At 39.5% G+C, this 19,680-nt stretch overlaps 1 protein-coding gene across 1 annotated transcript; it reads right to left on the reverse strand.

The window, feature by feature from the left end:
* Positions 1–503: 503 nt before the first annotated feature.
* Positions 504–7,900, reverse strand: LOC117491968 (transmembrane protein 237A-like; the record flags this gene model as incomplete). Its single annotated transcript, XM_034142130.1, is given in 10 exon segments — positions 504–625; positions 1,168–1,244; positions 1,246–1,256; positions 1,329–1,402; positions 1,761–1,952; positions 2,380–2,494; positions 2,755–2,909; positions 3,249–3,345; positions 4,056–4,178; positions 7,834–7,900. Coding segments are annotated over 10 exon segments (1,033 nt in total), but the record flags the coding sequence as incomplete, so codon positions are not given.
* Between the last annotated feature and the right edge of the window lie 11,780 nt (positions 7,901–19,680).

Genomic DNA, 19,680 nt, shown 5'->3' on the forward strand with positions numbered 1-19,680 from the left:
TTTTCCGACCTTTTTCAGAATTATGATTTTTCTTCAAATTCATGATTTTTTTCTCAGTATTTTGAATATTCTAAAAATGTTGAATTCTTTTAAGAACTTCGATCTTTTCAGAATTGGAAAACAACAAGTATCTTGAGATTCAATCAATATGATATACTGTATATAAAAGGTATTATTATATATGCTTTGAATTTGTTTCCTTTTTTAAATACAACTTAAAAAACTCACTACTTACTTAGGCATACATCCTGCTACCTTCAGGGAGCGTGGGAGAAATCGCCACTGTGACGGGAAAACATGGGAATTTGGGGGGTTTTCTGTAAAATGGTGACTTTCTTTGAACGAGATGATGAGTAAGGAATAGGATTAGGGCCACATGAGCATTTTTGGGATGCGACACATTATTATAATTAATTTTTTTATTTCGACTTTTTCAATGAATTTCGGACTTTAAGAATAACACAGTGAAATATAAATGAAGGAGTGCAGTATTTGTGCCTCACCCTCGGTGTAGTCGATGTCGGGCCGGGTGGAGACCACCGCCCAGGCTAAGCCCACCAGAATGGCCACCACCAGGTTCACCACCATCCAGGGTCTGAGGATCTGCTGCTCCGAGCCTGGAGGCCTGAAGGGATACAATACATACCAGAATATATAATACTGTACAATACATACCATAATATGTTATACATACGAGAATATAATATACATACGAGAATATAATATACATACATACCAGAATATAATATACATACGAGAATATAATATACATACATACCAGAATATAATATACATACGAGAATATAATATACATACCAGAATATAATATATATACATACCAGAATATAATATACATACGAGATTATAATATATATACATACCAGAATATAATATACATACCAGAATGTCATGTTTTTAGTTTTGTGTGTTTAGTTTGGTTTTATTTTGAAATTCTGTTCTCCCTGTGTCTGGTCCTTCCTTCCTGTGTTTGCCCTCCTGAGTCTGATTGTCTGATTGTGTTCACCTGTTGCCCCCCCCCCCCCCCCTTTGGGGTTTCCCAGAATTTGACATCATTTCAGATTTTTTTTATACATTTCCGATTAGTTTCAAATTTTACTTTTTTCAGATTTAAGACTTTTCAGAATGTTGACGTTGATATTTCCTCACCACAGTGTCTCGTTTGCGGTGGGATAAAGGTGATGCGGTCGCTGGTCTCTGCTGACTGAGGGCAGGATCAGGGTGGCGATTGAAATACACTGAACACAGAGAAGAGAAGATTAACACTCATCACCATCTTCTTCATCTTCCTCTTCTTCTTGTTAACTTACAGAAGGAGGCGAGGGCAGCAGGGTCCAGAGTGACGAATCCTCTCAGAGCCATGGAGGCTTTAGCCAGGTTCACCCTGCACGTACACACACATCACAGTCGAGTTGAGTATGTTACCTGTGTACAGTGTTTATGTACAAGTATATACAGTATGTACAGTGTGTACAGTGTGTACAGTGTGTACAGTGTGTACAGTGTGTACAGTGTGTACAGTAGTGTGTACAGTGTGTACAGTGTGTACAGTGTGTACAGTGTGTACAGTAGTGTGTACAGTAGTGTGTACAGTGTGTACAGTAGTGTGTACAGTGTGTACCGTGTGTACAGTGTGTACAGTGTGTACAGTAGTGTGTACAGTGTGTACCGTGTGTACAGTGTGTACCGTGTGTACAGTGTGTACAGTGTGTACCGTGTGTACAGTGTGTACAGTGTGTTACCTGTCGAATGCGGACACGGTGCTGAGGACCAGCAGCAGGTACAGCAGGCTCTGAGCAGGGTATGCCAGCAGGTGGTACTGCTGCAGGAGGTTCTGCAGGGTGGTCATCTGCTCCCCCGCCAGAACGTACACCACGATCATGTTCCACACCGCGTAGCCCGCCAGGAACCCGTGAGAGAACAGACCCAGAACCCTAAAGAACCATGGAAGAATAATAATAAATAATAATAATAATAAATCACTCAGGAGACGACGAAATTACAATAAATACACAAATATTTTTTTTTAATATACGATTTATTTCTACAAACAAATCAAAGTAAATGCGTAAAATAAATAACACATTTAAATAATAATAATGGAGGATTGAATCTACCAAAAATAAAAATAAATAAATGACTCAATAAGTCTGGAGATCGCTGGAGAAATGATAATAAATACATCCAATACAAAAAATAGCATAAAATAAGGATTAAATAAGGGGGAGATCTTATTTTGGTACATTTCGGGGAAAATGTTATTTATTAAGTAATGTGAGTCGTGTGTGTGTGTGTGTGTGTGTGTGTGTGTGTGTGTGTTGTGTGTGTGTGTGGGTGGGTGTGTGGGTGTGTGGGTGTGACCTGAAGCTGCTGTGGACCTTCATGGCGACGTCTCTGGTGGTCCAGATCTGTCGGGGGTCCATATATTCGTCCTCCGAGTGTCTGAGGTGCTCAACACGCTCTGCCTGGAAACGCCCTACACACACACACACACGCACACGCACACGCACACGCACACGCACACGCACACGTACACACACACACACACACACACACACACACACACACACACACACACACACACACACACACACACACACACACACACACACACACACACACACACACACACACACACACACACACACTCACTCACGGTTCCTCTCAACTTTTTATTCAGATTTTTGGCTTTTTTTTTTTAATGTTGACGTTTTCCCCAATGTCTTCCTCACTCACGGTTTCTCTCCACGAAGACCTTCCCCACCGGCTGGCTGTGTCCGTGGGGGGCGGAGAACAGCGACTGCTGGGGGATCGGAGACGAAGCGTCCACGATGATGTCGTCGTCTTCGGCCTCCAGATCGTTGCTGAAGTGCTCCGTGGCTTTCGCCTTCCTGACGCGGGAAACAAAGAAATTCAGACTATTCAGACTACAAACGTTTTAATGAAGTTGACTTCAGCAAATTCATATTTGTCAGTGCTTTCAATTCAGCGAACATAAACATAAATGATCGTGAAGATGATTATTCAATTATGATGACAAATGGGTAGTGAGAGCCGTGCTGCATCTCCTCCCGTCGGATGTGATATAAATACAAACCGACTATTTTTGTAGTTGTAAACTCACGTGGATAAACATATTAAGAAACACGTGAGTTGTTGTCTGACTGAACTTATATATGTGAGGAGATTTTATTTATCTTTTACAATATCTCTTTACAGCTGGTTCTCACTTCTTCCTCTTGGTTTTCCGGGCCACAGGAGCAGATTCCTCTCCCTCCACCTCCACCATGTCTCCGTTTGGGACATCGGGATGCTCGGCCTCCAGATCTGAAGAAATAAAAGAACTTGAAAAATATTGAGGTTTGAAGAACCTGTAAAGTGTTAAAAGTTGTTGTCAGTCTGATGTGGAGAGGGATTGAGTCCAAGACTTTAAAGTATAATATAAAGTATATCGTGTGATAATAGTTTGAAATGTCCTTTCCAGTTTCTTTAAGTCAATATATTACAGGTCTCAGATATATACAGAGCCTGTCTCTGATTGGCTGAAACACCACACAGATCATTGCAGCATTACCCATAATCCCCTCTGTTTCAGCCCTGTTTAAAAAATGCTGATTCTGTGTCTGTAGCTTTAAATGCTAATGAGCTGCTGCTGGCCCCGCCCCTCTGAGAGATGATTGGTTTAAAGAAACACAATGGTGCTCTAGGAGGACTTGTAAAAATAGCACTACACCCCTTGAGGGGACACATGTTTGTGTAGAAAAGACATGAAGAAGTGGATTTTGCATAGTAGGTGATCTTTAAGTAACCAAAGATATCGACTTATATATGATTTAAAACAGACAAAGCATCAAATATGGAAACTGGAAGCAGGAAAAATTACTCTAACGACGAATAAATTATCAAAATAGCTGCAATTATTTTACTTTCAATCGATTTTCTAATTATTCAGATAGTTCCTGCAGCTCTGTGTGGTTTTATATCTCTGTGAGGTGGTTTTTATTCTCTTTTCGTGACACTTTGATAAAAAGTTATACCGATGGTTTGCGCCCTTTTCTTCTTCTTCTTCTTCTGTGGTGCGGGATCGAGGGGTTCTGGGGTCAAAGGGTCTCTGCTGTCAGAGCGCCTCCTGCTGGTCACCTCCTCCTCCACCTCCACACCTGCACAGAAACAGTATTATAGAATATAATAATATTCAGAGATGGCAAAAGTACACACATCCTTTACTCAAATAGAAGTACACACATCCTTTACTCAAATAGAAGTACACACATCCTTTACTCAAGTAGAAGTACACACATCCTTTACTCAAGTAGAAGTACACACATTCTTTACTCAAGTAGAAGTACACACATCCTTTACTCAAGTAGAAGTACACACATTCTTTACTCAAGTAGAAGTACACACATCCTGTACTCAAGTAGAAGTACACACATCCTTTACTCAAGTAGAAGTACAGATTCTCGTGTTTAAAAATACTCTGGTGAAAGTTGAAGTACTGACTAAACTTCTTTACTCAAGTAAAAGTAAAGAGGGCTTTGAAATGTACTTCAGTAAAAAGTACCCATAACTAGCAGCTGCTTTAAAGAGTACCTGACCTCCCTTTATATTAATAGAACAATAATGTCATTGTTAGCTAATGAATGTTTCCATGCTGAACAACGGCAACATGACAACGTTTTCATTGGTCCCTCTTCTTTAGAGAAGACCAGGAAATGATGGATACACGGATCGTGTTCAAATCAATAGGCACGCAATGACTCTAAATAATAATGATCACGGCCACCAGACACACATTCAAACTAAAGGAACCAGCCTGTTTGGGAAATGTGAGAAGTAGAAAGTACAGGTATTTGGGTTCAACATGTAAGAAGTAGAAAGTACAGGTATTTGTGTTCAACATGTAAGAAGTAGAAAGTACAGGTATTTGGGTTCAACATGTAAGAAGTAGAAAGTACAGGTATTTGTGTTCAACATGTAAGAAGTAGAAAGTACAGGTATTTGTGTTCAACATGTAAGAAGTAGAAAGTACAGGTATTTGTGTTCAACATGTAAGAAGTAGAAAGTACAGGTATTTGGGTTCAACATGTAAGAAGTAGAAAGTACAGGTATTTGTGTTCAACATGTAGAAGTAGAAAGTACAGGTATTTGGGTTCAACATGTAAGAAGTAGAAAGTACAGGTATTTGTGTTCAACATGTAAGAAGTAGAAAGTACAGGTATTGTGTTCAACATGTAAGAAGTAGAAAGTACAGGTATTTGGGTTCAACATGTAAGAAGTAGAAAGTGCAGGTATTTGTGTTCAACATGTAAGAAGTAGAAAGTACAGGTATTTGGGTTCAACATGTAAGAAGTAGAAAGTACAAGTATTTGTGTTCAACATGTAAGAAGTAGAAAGTACAGGTATTTGTGTTCAACATGTAAGAAGTAGAAAGTACAAGTATTTGTGTTCAACATGTAAGAAGTAGAAAGTACAGGTATTTGTGTTCAAAATGTAAGAAGTAGAAAGTACAGGTATTTGGGTTCAACATGTAAGAAGTAGAAAGTACAAGTATTTGTGTTCAACATGTAAGAAGTAGAAAGTACAGGTATTTGAGTTCAACATGTAAGAAGTAGAAAGTACAGGTATTTGGGTTCAAAATGTAAGAAGTAGAAAGTACAGGTATTTGTGTTCAACATGTAAGAAGTAGAAGTACAGGTATTTGGGTTCAACATGTAAGAAGTAGAAAGTACAAGTATTTGTGTTCAACATGTAAGAAGTAGAAAGTACAGGTATTTGTGTTCAACATGTAAGAAGTAGAAAGTACAAGTATTTGTGTTCAACATGTAAGAAGTAGAAAGTACAGGTATTTGTGTTCAAAATGTAAGAAGTAGAAAGTACAGGTATTTGGGTTCAACATGTAAGAAGTAGAAAGTACAAGTATTTGTGTTCAACATGTAAGAAGTAGAAAGTACAGGTATTTGTGTTCAAAATGTAAGAAGTAGAAAGTACAGGTATTTGTGTTCAACATGTAAGAAGTAGAAAGTACAGGTATTTGGGTTCAACATGTAAGAAGTAGAAAGTACAAGTATTTGTGTTCAACATGTAAGAAGTAGAAAGTACAGGTATTTGTGTTCAAAATGTAAGAAGTAGAAAGTACAGGTATTTGGGTTCAACATGTAAGAAGTAGAAAGTACAGGTATTTGGGTTCAAAATGTAAGAAGTAGAAAGTACAGGTATTTGTGTTCAACATGTAAGAAGTAGAAAGTACAGGTATTTGGGTTCAACATGTAAGAAGTAGAAAGTACAAGTATTTGTGTTCAACATGTAAGAAGTAGAAAGTACAGGTATTTGGGTTCAAAATGTAAGAAGTAGAAAGTACAGGTATTTGTGTTCAACATGTAAGAAGTAGAAAGTACAAGTATTTGTGTTCAACATGTAAGAAGTAGAAAGTACAGGTATTTGTGTTCAAAATGTAAGAAGTAGAAAGTACAGGTATTTGGGTTCAACATGTAAGAAGTAGAAAGTACAAGTATTTGTGTTCAACATGTAAGAAGTAGAAAGTACAGGTATTTGTGTTCAACATGTAAGAAGTAAAAAGTACAGGTATTTGTGTTCACATGTAAGAAGTAGAAAGTACAGGTATTTGTGTTCAACATGTAAGAAGTAGAAAGTACAGGTATTTGGGTTCAAAATGTAAGAAGTAGAAAGTACAGGTATTTGTGTTCAACATGTAAGAAGTAGAAAGTACAGGTATTAGTGTTCAAAATGTAAGAAGTAGAAAGTACAGGTATTTGGGTTCAACATGTAAGAAGTAGAAAGTACAAGTATTTGTGTTCAACATGTAAGAAGTAGAAAGTACAGGTATTTGTGTTCAAAATGTAAGAAGTAGAAAGTACAGGTATTTGGGTTCAACATGTAAGAAGTAGAAAGTACAGGTATTTGGGTTCAAAATGTAAGAAGTAGAAAGTACAGGTATTTGTGTTCAACATGTAAGAAGTAGAAAGTACAGGTATTTGGGTTCAACATGTAAGAAGTAGAAAGTACAAGTATTTGTGTTCAACATGTAAGAAGTAGAAAGTACAGGTATTTGGGTTCAAAATGTAAGAAGTAGAAAGTACAGGTATTTGTGTTCAACATGTAAGAAGTAGAAAGTACAAGTATTTGTGTTCAACATGTAAGAAGTAGAAAGTACAGGTATTTGTGTTCAAAATGTAAGAAGTAGAAAGTACAGGTATTTGGGTTCAACATGTAAGAAGTAGAAAGTACAAGTATTTGTGTTCAACATGTAAGAAGTAGAAAGTACAGGTATTTGTGTTCAACATGTAAGAAGTAAAAAGTACAGGTATTTGTGTTCAACATGTAAGAAGTAGAAAGTACAGGTATTTGTGTTCAACATGTAAGAAGTAGAAAGTACAGGTATTTGGGTTCAAAATGTAAGAAGTAGAAAGTACAGGTATTTGTGTTCAACATGTAAGAAGTAGAAAGTACAGGTATTAGTGTTCAAAATGTAAGAAGTAGAAAGTACAGGTATTTGGGTTCAAAATGTAAGAAGTAGAAAGTACAGGTATTTGGGTTCAACATGTAAGAAGTAGAAAGTACAGGTATTTGTGTTCAAAATATAAGAAGTAGAAAGTACAGGTATTTGTGTTCAAAATATAAGAAGTAGAAAGTACAGGTATTTGTGTTAAAAATGTAAGACGTCCAAGTAAAAAGTCGTGGAGTAGAGTACTGATACCAGAAACATGTACTTAAATACAGTAACGAAGTATTTGTACTCCAACACTTCCCCCCTCTGATAATATTATATTGAATAAAGAGGAGTTAAGGTCTCACCTCCTCCTTCCTCTCCATCCGTCGCCTCCTTCTTCGACTTCTTCTTCTTGCTCTTCACCGTTGGCATGCTTTCTCTAAGAGAGGATTTCAAAAAGTCCAGGGTCGTTAAATTTCATTTATGTCAAACAAGCATAATCAGTGTTTAATTTCCCTTTTGAGGGTTATTTATGTTGTATTCATTCATTTTCTTTATTCTTTAATTATTATAATTGTTTTTATTTTTTTAAGATGGACACTACAATTTTATATATATATGTTTTGTATTTATTTAAGTCAGTTAATGATGTTTTAACAAGGATCTTTGAGCAGGAAATGTCTTTTATTCAAGTATTTTAAATGTATTTTTTATGCATTTATGCTGGAGACACATGAGACAACTGGGTCTGTTTCCTTTCTATTCAAATATTTAATATTTTTTTAATATCTCCTATAGCCTCCTCTCTTAAAATAGGTTGAAGGGCCCTATTCTATCAGTATTCAGTGTCTTTACTGGGACATGTCTCCATGCTTTAATGTTCAAAAAGCTCTTTATTTTTCTCATACTGCCTGTGCCTCTTTAAGATTTCCTTATCCTAGAGTTGGAGAGTTTTTGTAATTATTGTATTTATGCTGGACACACACAAGAGAATAACCAGTAAGAGTTTATTTGGTTGAATGTGTCTCGACTGTAGTTTTACGTCTTCCTCAGGTTCAGATTGTCTCAGTTTTCAGGTCATTAGTTAATTAACTAACGAGGATCTGTGGCCGGACGCTGACGCCGGTAATAATTGGATCAGATCTAAAGACAGCTGCTCCGAAAACACACCGGAAACAATCATTAACGAGAGTTCTACAGGATATGAGCAGAATGCATGTTTAAATGAAGACGTCTGCATTAGTGTGAGTTAGTTTGCACATGCTAAAACAAGTATTTACACCTAATTGAAATGCAACTATACAAATAACCGTAAAAGCTAAAAAACAACAAAAGACAAAATGCACTGAAGATGTCTGCATGTCTGCCTGTTAGTGTGAGTTAGTTTAAATGTTTAATATTATGTTATAATATATGTTATTATGTATATATAGCCGACCCGAAACAATAATTCAAAGAGATGTGTGCAGGATATGAGCAGAATGGAGACGTTAAGAGGTCGAGACCAAGACTTTAAGTGAGGTTGAGACAGAGACTCTAAGTGAGATCGAGACAGAGTGAAGACCAAGACTTTAAGAGGTCGAGACAGAGTGATGACCAAGACTTTAAGAGGTCGAGACAGAGTGATGACCAAGACTTTAAGAGGTCGAGACAGAGTGATGACCAAGACTTTAAGAGGTCGAGACAGAGTGAAGACCAAGACTTTAAGAGGTTGAGACAGAGTCAAGGCCAAGACTTTAAGAGGTCGAGACAGAGTGAAGACCAAGACTTTAAGAGGTTGAGACAGAGTGAAGACCAAGACTTTAAGAGGTCGAGACAGAGTGAAGACCAAGACTTTAAGAGGTCGAGACAGAGTGAAGACCAAGACTTTAAGAGGTTGAGACAGAGTGAAGACCGTAGCCTCATCCCAATACCCCTCCTCGACTCCTCTCTTCCCCTCCTCCGGGACTTGACCCGGAAATCGATCAAGACACGCCATTTTGAAGGACGTCCCAATAGCTGAAATGCACACGGAGGAGTCGAGGAGGGTTGAGGGAGGAGGGGTGCGGGAGGAGACGAAAGGGAGGATACATGAGAGCAGACTACGCGGAAGTGTTTTCACTACTCGCGTATAAAAGCCCCGCCCCCACCTTCACAGCTGGTCGATTTCAAGAGAGGAAAACGGAGAACTGGAAGAATGAGTGGAAAAGCGTCACATAAATGTCTAAGTGCTCACAGCTCCGTGGGAATTATTATGTGCAATTCATTTCTTAAGGTTATACTAACAATTGAAGTCATGTTTAATGATCTTGAACGTCACTAAAACATAGCTATTAAGAAAGCTATTTCATAAATGGCTAGATCTTGATAAATAAAAATTATTTGTTTTGTTTTGTGTTAAGATATTCAGGAGTTAAATTATTTTAAATGCAGTCCTGAATGTGGGTTTGTGGTGAATGTGGGGATCTACAGGACACACATGTTCAGAGTAAAGGCTTTCACATTATTATAATTATAATTTTATTGAAATGTACATTTTACACCAAAACGGAACACAAAAGCAGGACCAACCATCATACATTGAATTCCTTGACTAAAAAGAGAAAGATTCATCATTTAAATACATATTTAACAACAAATGGGCCGGTTCTAAAGGTTCTAAAGGTTCTAAAGGTTATTCAGTTAAACCCAATGAGAGGGGATACAGCTGTGCACATGTCATCATTAACAGACGTCGTTTAAGAGTGACGTTTGAGTGAACGAGGACATCCCAATTAATACCTGAGGACTCCTCTGTCCTCGCGTCACCTCCTCGTGTCTCTCGCTCGCATCTTACGGAGGCGGAGCTAAGACGCAAGGAAGGGACGCGAGTGAGGGAAAGGAGGAGTCGAGGAGGGGTATTGAGACGAGGCTCAAGACTTTAAGAGGTCGAGACAGAGTGAAGACCAAGACTTTAAGAGGTTGAGACAGAGTCAAGGCCAAGACTTTAAGAGGTCGAGACAGAGTGAAGACCAAGACTTTAAGAGGTCGAGACAGAGTGAAGACCAAGACTTTAAGAGGTCGAGACAGAGTGAAGACCGAGACTTTAAGAGGTCGAGACAGAGTCAAGGCCAAGACTTTAAGAGGTCGAGACAGAGTGAAGACCAAGACTTTAAGAGGTCGAGACAGAGTGAAGACCAAGAATTTAAGAGGTCGAGACAGAGTGAAGACCGAGACTTTAAGAGGTCGAGACAGAGTCAAGGCCAAGACTTTAAGAGGTCGAGACAGAGTGAAGACCAAGACTTTAAGAGGTCGAGACAGAGTGAAGACCAAGACTTTAAGAGGTCGAGACAGAGTGAAGACCAAGACTTTAAAAGTTCGAGACAGAGTGAAGACCAAGACTTTAAGAGTTCGAGACAGAGTGAAGACCAAGACTTTAAGAGGTCGAGACAGAGTGAAGACCGAGACTTTAAGAGTTCGAGACAGAGTGAAGACCAAGACTTTAAGAGTTCGAGACAGAGTGAAGACCAAGACTTTAAGAGTTCGAGACAGAGTGAAGACCAAGACTTTAAGAGGTCGAGACAGAGTGAAGACCAAGACTTTAAGAGGTCGAGACAGAGTGAAGACCAAGACTTTAAGAGGTCGAGACAGAGTGAAGACCAAGACTTTAAGAGGTCGAGACAGAGTGAAGACCAAGACTTTAAGAGTTCGAGACAGAGTGAAGACCGAGACTTTAAGAGTTCGAGACAGAGTGAAGACCGAGACTTTAAGAGGTCGAGACAGAGTGAAGACCGAGACTTTAAGAGGTCGAGACAGAGTCAAGGCCAAGACTTTAAGAGGTCGAGACAGAGTCAAGACCGAGACTTTAAGAGGTCGAGACAGAGTGAAGACCAAGACTTTAAGAGGTTGAGACAGAGTCAAGGCCAAGACTTTAAGAGGTTGAGACAGAGTCAAGGCCAAGACTTTAAGAGGTCGAGACAGAGTGAAGACCAAGACTTTAAGAGGTCGAGACAGAGTCAAGGCCAAGACTTTAAGAGGTCGAGACAGAGTCAAGGCCAAGACTTTAAGAGGTCGAGACAGAGTGAAGACCAAGACTTTAAGAGGTCGAGACAGAGTGAAGACCAAGAATTTAAGAGGTCGAGACAGAGTGAAGACCGAGACTTTAAGAGGTCGAGACAGAGTCAAGGCCAAGACTTTAAGAGGTCGAGACAGAGTGAAGACCAAGACTTTAAGAGGTCGAGACAGAGTGAAGACCAAGACTTTAAGAGGTCGAGACAGAGTGAAGACCAAGACTTTAAAAGTTCGAGACAGAGTGAAGACCAAGACTTTAAGAGTTCGAGACAGAGTGAAGACCAAGACTTTAAGAGGTCGAGACAGAGTGAAGACCGAGACTTTAAGAGTTCGAGACAGAGTGAAGACCAAGACTTTAAGAGTTCGAGACAGAGTGAAGACCAAGACTTTAAGAGTTCGAGACAGAGTGAAGACCAAGACTTTAAGAGTTCGAGACAGAGTGAAGACCAAGACTTTAAGACGTCGAGACAGAGTGAAGACCAAGACTTTAAGAGGTCGAGACAGAGTGAAGACCAAGACTTTAAGAGGTCGAGACAGAGTGAAGACCAAGACTTTAAGAGGTCGAGACAGAGTGAAGACCAAGACTTTAAGAGTTCGAGACAGAGTGAAGACCGAGACTTTAAGAGGTCGAGACAGAGTGAAGACCGAGACTTTAAGAGGTCGAGACAGAGTGAAGACCAAGACTTTAAGAGGTCGAGACAGAGTCAAGACCGAGACTTTAAGAGGTCGAGACAGAGTGAAGACCAATTATTGCTTTATAAATGTCTTCACCCCGTGTGTGTCCACTGAGGTTTGTCAGGCCCAACACATCTTCAACAAACTCCCCCTTTGCCTCATCATAAAAACTCACAAACACCAGCAACTGAGCATTGTCAGTGGTGTCAGTGGACTCATCCACAGCTAAGGAAATGCACTGTGCATTTTGTATTCCATCAAAAAGCTGATTAATCAAATCACCAGCCAGTATTTATGTTCTTCTGGTTGCTGTGGAATCTGAGAGGGGGCTTTGCTTGATTTGACCTGTTATTTCCTCTTTTTGTTTGCCTTCAAACATGGTCTCCATCACTTCAGTCATGCATTCTTTTATACTTCAGTTATTATCCAGTGGAGAGTCCTTACCTACTGGCCTAGTTAAAGTGGTTACTTTTTTTTGGCTGGGCAGTGTAGTTTTACACACCGTCTTATTTGACTTTCTCAGGACGTAAAACTGTTTTTTTGGGGGCAGACCCCCACAAAGAAAAATATATATTTACACACGTAAGGTCATCATCTTAACAGTTTTGTATGCTCATCCGTGAGCAGAGCATCAAGTTGACATGTCTATTACAGCTGAATGCGGCGATTACCATGTTGTTCAGCAAAACGCCTCACAAACTTATTAAGATCAACAGCTTTAGTGCGTTTTCATTCAATGCTGAGTACAGCCAAACTTGACAGTCTCTTCTGTGTCATTGTAGACCGCACCTCATTCCTTCAGTACTTGGGTCCGAATGCTTCTCGTTTTGCACCGTCCCGTTCAAATGAAATCGCCGCCAATCATATTTCAACGCTCGCGCCAGGGCCGGGGGAGGGGTTACAAGACGTGCATCTTGTGCTGCATTCACTTGCACTCGGACATTAGAGACTTTCTCTCATAAATGTCTGATGAGCCACAACTTTTCTTTCAAAACAAAGCTGCCAACTGGGGTGGCAGCTGGGGTGGCAAGGCCTATTTTTAGGGTGGCAGTTGCCACCCCATGCCACCCCGGTAGGTGAAACTAGGCTACTAGCTACAGTACAGATGCAAGTAGATGAGCTGTTAACTCTCGCTCTGACTTTTTTTTTTTTAAACTCTCGCTCTGACAGGTTGAAAGAGACGAGACACGCATTTTTCCCACCCGCATTCCGCGAAGACCCGCCCTACTGTGCCTCTGATTCGCAGCCTGTTGGTGGGGGAAAAAAACGCTGACGGGATGCTGAATGTGATTGGACCAATGCGTTGACAGACACACACAGACAGTGGAACAGTCGGACATGCAGAGCGCTGTTTGCAGTGGACATAGCGGAGATGGCGATGTCTCCCAGATAACACAGATAATACAGATAATACATTATGAAAAGTATAATTTGCTCAGAGTCCAGAGACAGTTGTGGTTCGGTCCGGATCCGGACCGGAGTCCGGACTTTGAGGATGCCTGATATAGAACATTTCAGTCAAACTAGTCTAGCCAAAACCAATAATTTGTCATTTTAGTCAAATTTAACTGTGGTGTTTTTACCAGCTGTGTTATGGCCACATTGCTTCCCTTCTGATAAAACAATGAATTCGCTATTTTTCTCCGCCTCATTGTAGCGAAAATGGGCCCAAATATCACATTGTTTCTTTCTCCCAAGCAGTGGTGGTATTAGACTTTTTCGTTGTCCGTCACGGACAGGATCGTAACATTTCCGTCATAATCCATTATTACCCGTCGAGTCTGTTCACAACTCGTCACTCACTCGCGTTGTATTCGGTTAACGCGACCACTGCTCCCAAGCCCAGCCGCAGCACCGGAAATGGAACTACTGGGAGATAAACTGACTATCAGAGATGTAACGTTATCTTTGATAATATTTCGTCAACGAAAGTAAAGAGAGATTTTGGCATCGTTTTTATTTAGTAAACTACATTTTCGTCTCGTCACTTTTCGTCAACGATATTGCATGTTGATTTCGTTACAGTTATTGTTTACTGCCGTCGGTGCCTTCTCGTCATCGTCTCGTTTTAGTCATGGAAAAAAAGTTTGTTGACGAACATATTTCGTCATAGTTTTAGTCAACGAAATTAACACTACTACAGAGAGACACTAAAGGACGACAAAGAGACACAATGACTACAAAGAGACACTAAAGGACTACAAAGAGACACTAGAGGACTACAAAGAGACACTAAAGGACTACAGAGAGACACTAGAGGACTACAAAGAGACACTTAAGGACTATAAAGAGACACTAAAGGACTACAGAGAGACACTAGAGGACTACAAAGAGACACTAAAGGACTACAGAGAGACACTAGAGGACTACAAAGAGACACTAAAGGACTACAAAGAGACACTTAAGGACTACAAAGAGACACTAAAGGACTACAAAGAGACACTAAAGGACTACAGAGAGACACTAGAGGACTACAAAGAGACACTTAAGGACTACAAAGAGACACTAAAGGACTACAAAGAGACACTTAAGGACTACAAAGAGACATTAAACGTTTAATATTATGGGATAACCTAGAAGTATTTAAAGTAATGCACAGCAGGGATGTTGTTGTAGCCGAACCCTGAAGCTAGCATCTTAGCATAGCTAGCAAGTTGATGTTCTGTAATCATTCTGTTTTATTTCGTTTCCTCTCACTTCAGTGTCACCACTTCCTGACATTTGATATTCGTAATTAAAAGAGCATCGTTATCTGGCTCTTGCAGAGAAATTCCAAAGCTAGGAAAGACCTTCCAGATTCAGCAATAACTATCACAGAAGAACAATACTGATCTAATAGCAGAGTTTTGTTCTTGAGTCAACTGTTTTTATGGATAATGTCTTTTTTACAGGAATCTCAACAGAGGAAGCTTGGCCAGACTAAAACATTATTAATTTAAAATAAAATGAAAGACATTCACAGTTAAGGATTATATATTAATGCCATCAATTATTGCATACATTTACAGTTTCTTATTTCTCCAGTGTGATAGCTGTCAATCACAAGTTCAATCCATTTCTCACTTATTCTAAGAACGTACTTAACCCACTAAAAGGAGTTCTCAAATAATCGATAATCATTTTATATTTAAAATGAGGGAAATATATGGTAAAAAGGAAACATTTTATAGTTTTTTTCTGGCTGTTAAACACATTTTTATTTAAAAACAGAAAAAATATTAGAAATAAAAACTCAAATGTAAAAGAAATGCTGAATATATTGAAGGAAACTGGATATTAATCACAGTTCTACGCATGTTTAAAAGAACGTATTCCTGATAATGTACCATGTGCTTCAAACAAACAGAACTATCTCCACATGACTACAGAAGGTGTTCAGGTGTATTTGAGCTCACCTGCTTCCTGCGTCTGAGGAGAACCCCCCCCCCCCCCCCCACCTGATCTTATTAAGATCTTAGGGGTGAGTCTCGCTGTAAAGTCTCCTTCTCCTTTAATCTGTTTCTCTTCTTCTTTATTATCTGAAACACTCAGAGTATCTGCTGGAATATAAACTATCTGCAGCTCGGAGCCCGAAGCCAGAGAGAGGAGAAGATAAGAGTCCAGGGTTTAACAGGGAGGTCATGTGACGCCTCTGGAGCTCTGGGATTGGTCGATGGGCTGTGATGTCATGAGCTGATGGTGCTCATAAACAGGAAGCTAATAATCCCCTCAGCAGTTCATCCACAGAGGGTGTTTCTCAATGTCGAGTAAAGCTGCTCCAGAGCCACTATTTCAAGCATACATACGTCATCGAGTGCCGCCGAAGTACTGTTCCAATCTCCAGCATACTTGGAAATCTACCGAGCCCGGCGTACTCCGTTTGGAGAAATATCGAGGCTGCACATGAGTAGACTCCGCGGTCTTAAAATCCCCACAATGCTTTGCGCACAGACCAATTTCCAAAATCTGTGGCGGAAAATGTAAGGCGGGGCCTCTCATATGACGCACACCTGCACACTTGCTAGCCTGTTCCACTCTTCGTTTTCCGAATGCCAGGAAGTATTCTTGCCTCGCTTCTGAAGCAAGATGCTCGGCAGACATGTGCTACCAAGCAAGCGTACTCGAGATTGAGAAACACCCTGTGTCTCTTTAACCTGTTAAGCCCCAAGCCTGTTTTTCAGGTCTCAGGCTCGAAAATTACATTTCCAGAACAAATGACCATATCTTCCCTTCTAAAAGGATTAAATTAATAATCTTTTTCCTCAAAGTAATGATAAACCTGTGAGTTGGATGTAGAAAAGTCAGAATCAATATAGATGTTTTTTCTTTTAAAGAAAATTCAGATTGAACATAGTAAAAAACTGTAAATTATAGTGTCCGTCCAAAAATTCTTTTTTACTTATAGTGAAAACTACTCTTGGATGATGGGTTAGTAGACTAAAAGCTTCAGGAATCCAAACTATAACATATAATAAGTACCCTGTATCAAGATTGATGCAAAACAAGTGACATTTGACCTTTTTAGAGAGATTTAGCAAAAAGAAAAACACTTCTGGGGTCATTTGGGTGGATTTTCCATATCTCTGGCCCCCCTTGCTCGATTTGGATGATTGACACCTCTTTTTAACCGTCAAAGCCAATGGAATTGAGGGGAAGTTCCACATACACACACACGTTACCAAATAAGGAGTGAGAGTGACGCATAGAAAAACCAGAAGCTGCGCTAACCTCTGGTGGCTACCATTAGCAGCTAATTTTTCTTCTCCGATTTTTGCATAAAAATTGAATTATGGATTATCAATACTTTTTTGAAAGTGACAGGCACATTGGATTAACCTATGGATTAACCTTCAGCCGCGTTCTTTCTCGTTTTAATGCCATTAAACACGACTTTTGATCAGAATAACAGCTAAGGTGAGCATATCTCCGTGTTTTGCTACCTAAAGCTACTCGTGTGTTGTCTGTATTTGCTTTCACGAGTTCTGATCGCTCAGTGATGATCCTTATATTTCTATAATCTGTGGAATCTCAGGATGTTATCTAAGCTTGTTTGTGCAGATACAATAAGTATATTGATCGGTATAGCTAGAGTTCTGTGCTAACGGCCTTAAGATTTTTTCGCACAGGGCTAGCCTTGTGTTTGTTTTTGCTAAAAAAACTGAAAAAAAAGATCAGTTAGCTGAGTTTCTTCCCGTTACATGGATATAAAACATTCATAGTTTATTAAATCTTAAGAAGCCCTCAGACACTTTTGCTTGCAGATGTTGTGGTTTCGGCCCCTTGTTGTGGTTTCGGGTCCGTGGGGCTTAAGAGGGTCTCTTTAACTACATTACATTACATTGCATTTAGCTGAGGCTTTTATCCAAAGCGATACAATAAGTGCATTCGACCAACAAGATACAAACTTGAAGAAAACAGAATCATATAAGTACATCAGGTTTCATAGAGCCAAAACATTTCAAGTGCTACTCAACTGGCTTTAGATAAGCCAGTCCTTTGTTAGTATATAAGTGCTTTGTTAGTATATAAGTCCTTTGTTAGTATAGAAGTGCTTTGTTAGTATATAAGTGCTTTGTTAGTAATTCTATCGCTCGAAGTGCAGTCGAAAGAGATGAGTTTTCAGTCTGCGCCGGAAGATGTGTAGGTTTTCTGCTGTCCTGATTTCAATGGGGCTCATGGGGAGCTCATTCCAACTACGTCTCTTTGTAGTCCTTTAGTGTCTCTTTATAGTCCTTTAGTGTCTCTTTGTAGTCCTTTAGTGTCTCTTTATAGTCCTTTAGTGTCTCTTTGTAGTCCTCTAGTGTCTCTTTGTAGTCCTTTAGTGTCTCTTTATAGTCCTTTAGTGTCTCTTTGTAGTCCTCTAGTGTCTCTTTGTAGTCCTCTAGTGTCTCTTTGTAGTCCTCTAGTGTCTCTTTGTAGTCCTCTAGTGTCTCTTTGTAGTCCTTTAGTGTCTCTTTGTAGTCCTTTAGTGTCTCTTTGTAGTTCTTTAGTGTCTCTTTATAGTCCTTTAGTGTCTCTCTGTAGTCCTCTAGTGTCTCTTTGTAGTCCTTTAGTGTCTCTTTGTAGTCCTCTAGTGTCTCTTTGTAGTCCTTTAGTGTCTCTTTGTAGTCCTTTAGTGTCTCTTTGTAGTTCTTTAGTGTCTCTTTATAGTCCTTTAGTGTCTCTTTGTAGTCCTTTAGTGTCTCTTTGTAGTCCTTTAGTGTCTCTTTGTAGTCCTCTAGTGTCTCTTTGTAGTCCTCTAGTGTCTCTTTGTAGTCGTCTAGTGTCTCTTTATAGTTCTTTAGTGTCTCTTTGTAGTTCTTTAGTGTCTCTTTGTAGTCCTTTAGTGTCTCTTTGTAGTCCTCTAGTGTCTCTTTGTAGTCCTCTAGTGTCTCTTTGTAGTCCTTTAGTGTCTCTTTGTAGTCCTTTAGTGTCTCTTTGTAGTCCTCTAGTGTCTCTTTGTAGTCCTCTAGTGTCTCTTTGTAGTTCTTTAGTGTCTCTTTGTAGTCCTCTAGTGTCTCTCTGTAGTCCTCTAGTGTCTCTTTGTAGTCCTCTAGTGTCTCTTTGTAGTTCTTTAGTGTCTCTTTGTAGTCCTCTAGTGTCTCTCTGTAGTCCTCTAGTGTCTCTTTGTAGTCCTCTAGTGTCTCTTTGTAGTCCTTTAGTGTCTCTTTGTAGTCCTTTAGTGTCTCTTTGTAGTCCTTTAGTGTCTCTTTGTAGTCCTCTAGTGTCTCTTTGTAGTCCTCTAGTGTCTCTTTGTAGTCCTCTAGTGTCTCTTTGTAGTCCTTTAGTGTCTCTTTGTAGTCCTTTAGTGTCTCTTTGTAGTCCTTTAGTGTCTCTTTGTAGTCCTTTAGTGTCTCTTTGTAGTCCTTTAGTGTCTCTTTGTAGTCCTTTAGTGTCTCTTTGTAGTCCTCTAGTGTCTCTTTGTAGTCCTTTAGTGTGTCTTTGAAGTCCTTAGGTGTCTCTTTGTAGTCCTTTAGTGTCTCTTTGTAGTCCTCTAGTGTCTCTTTGTAGTCCTTTAGTGTCTCTTTGTAGTCCTTTAGTGTCTCTTTGTAGTTCTTTAGTGTGTCTTTGTAGTCCTTTAGTGTGTCTTTGAAGTCCTTAGGTGTGTCTTTGTAGTCCTTTAGTGTCTCTTTGTAGTCCTTTAGTGTGTCTTTGAAGTCCTTAGGTGTGTCTTTGTAGTCCTCTAGTGTCTCTTTGTAGTCCTTTAGTGTGTCTTTGTAGTCCTTTAGTGTGTCTTTGAAGTCCTTAGGTGTGTCTTTGTAGTCCTTTAGTGTCTCTTTGTAGTCCTTTAGTGTCTCTCTGTAGTCCTCTAGTGTCTCTTTGTAGTCCTTTAGTGTCTCTTTGTAGTCCTCTAGTGTCTCTTTGTAGTCCTCTAGTGTCTCTTTGTAGTCCTTTAGTGTCTCTTTGTAGTCCTCTAGTGTCTCTTTGTAGTCCTTTAGTGTCTCTTTGTAGTCCTCTAGTGTCTCTTTGTAGTCCTCTAGTGTCTCTTTGTAGTTCTTTAGTGTCTCTTTGTAGTCCTCTAGTGTCTCTTTGCAGTTCTTTAGTGTCTC

Source organism: Trematomus bernacchii, unplaced genomic scaffold, assembly GCF_902827165.1.
Source record: "Trematomus bernacchii unplaced genomic scaffold, fTreBer1.1, whole genome shotgun sequence".
Lineage (NCBI taxonomy): Eukaryota > Metazoa > Chordata > Actinopteri > Perciformes > Nototheniidae > Trematomus > Trematomus bernacchii.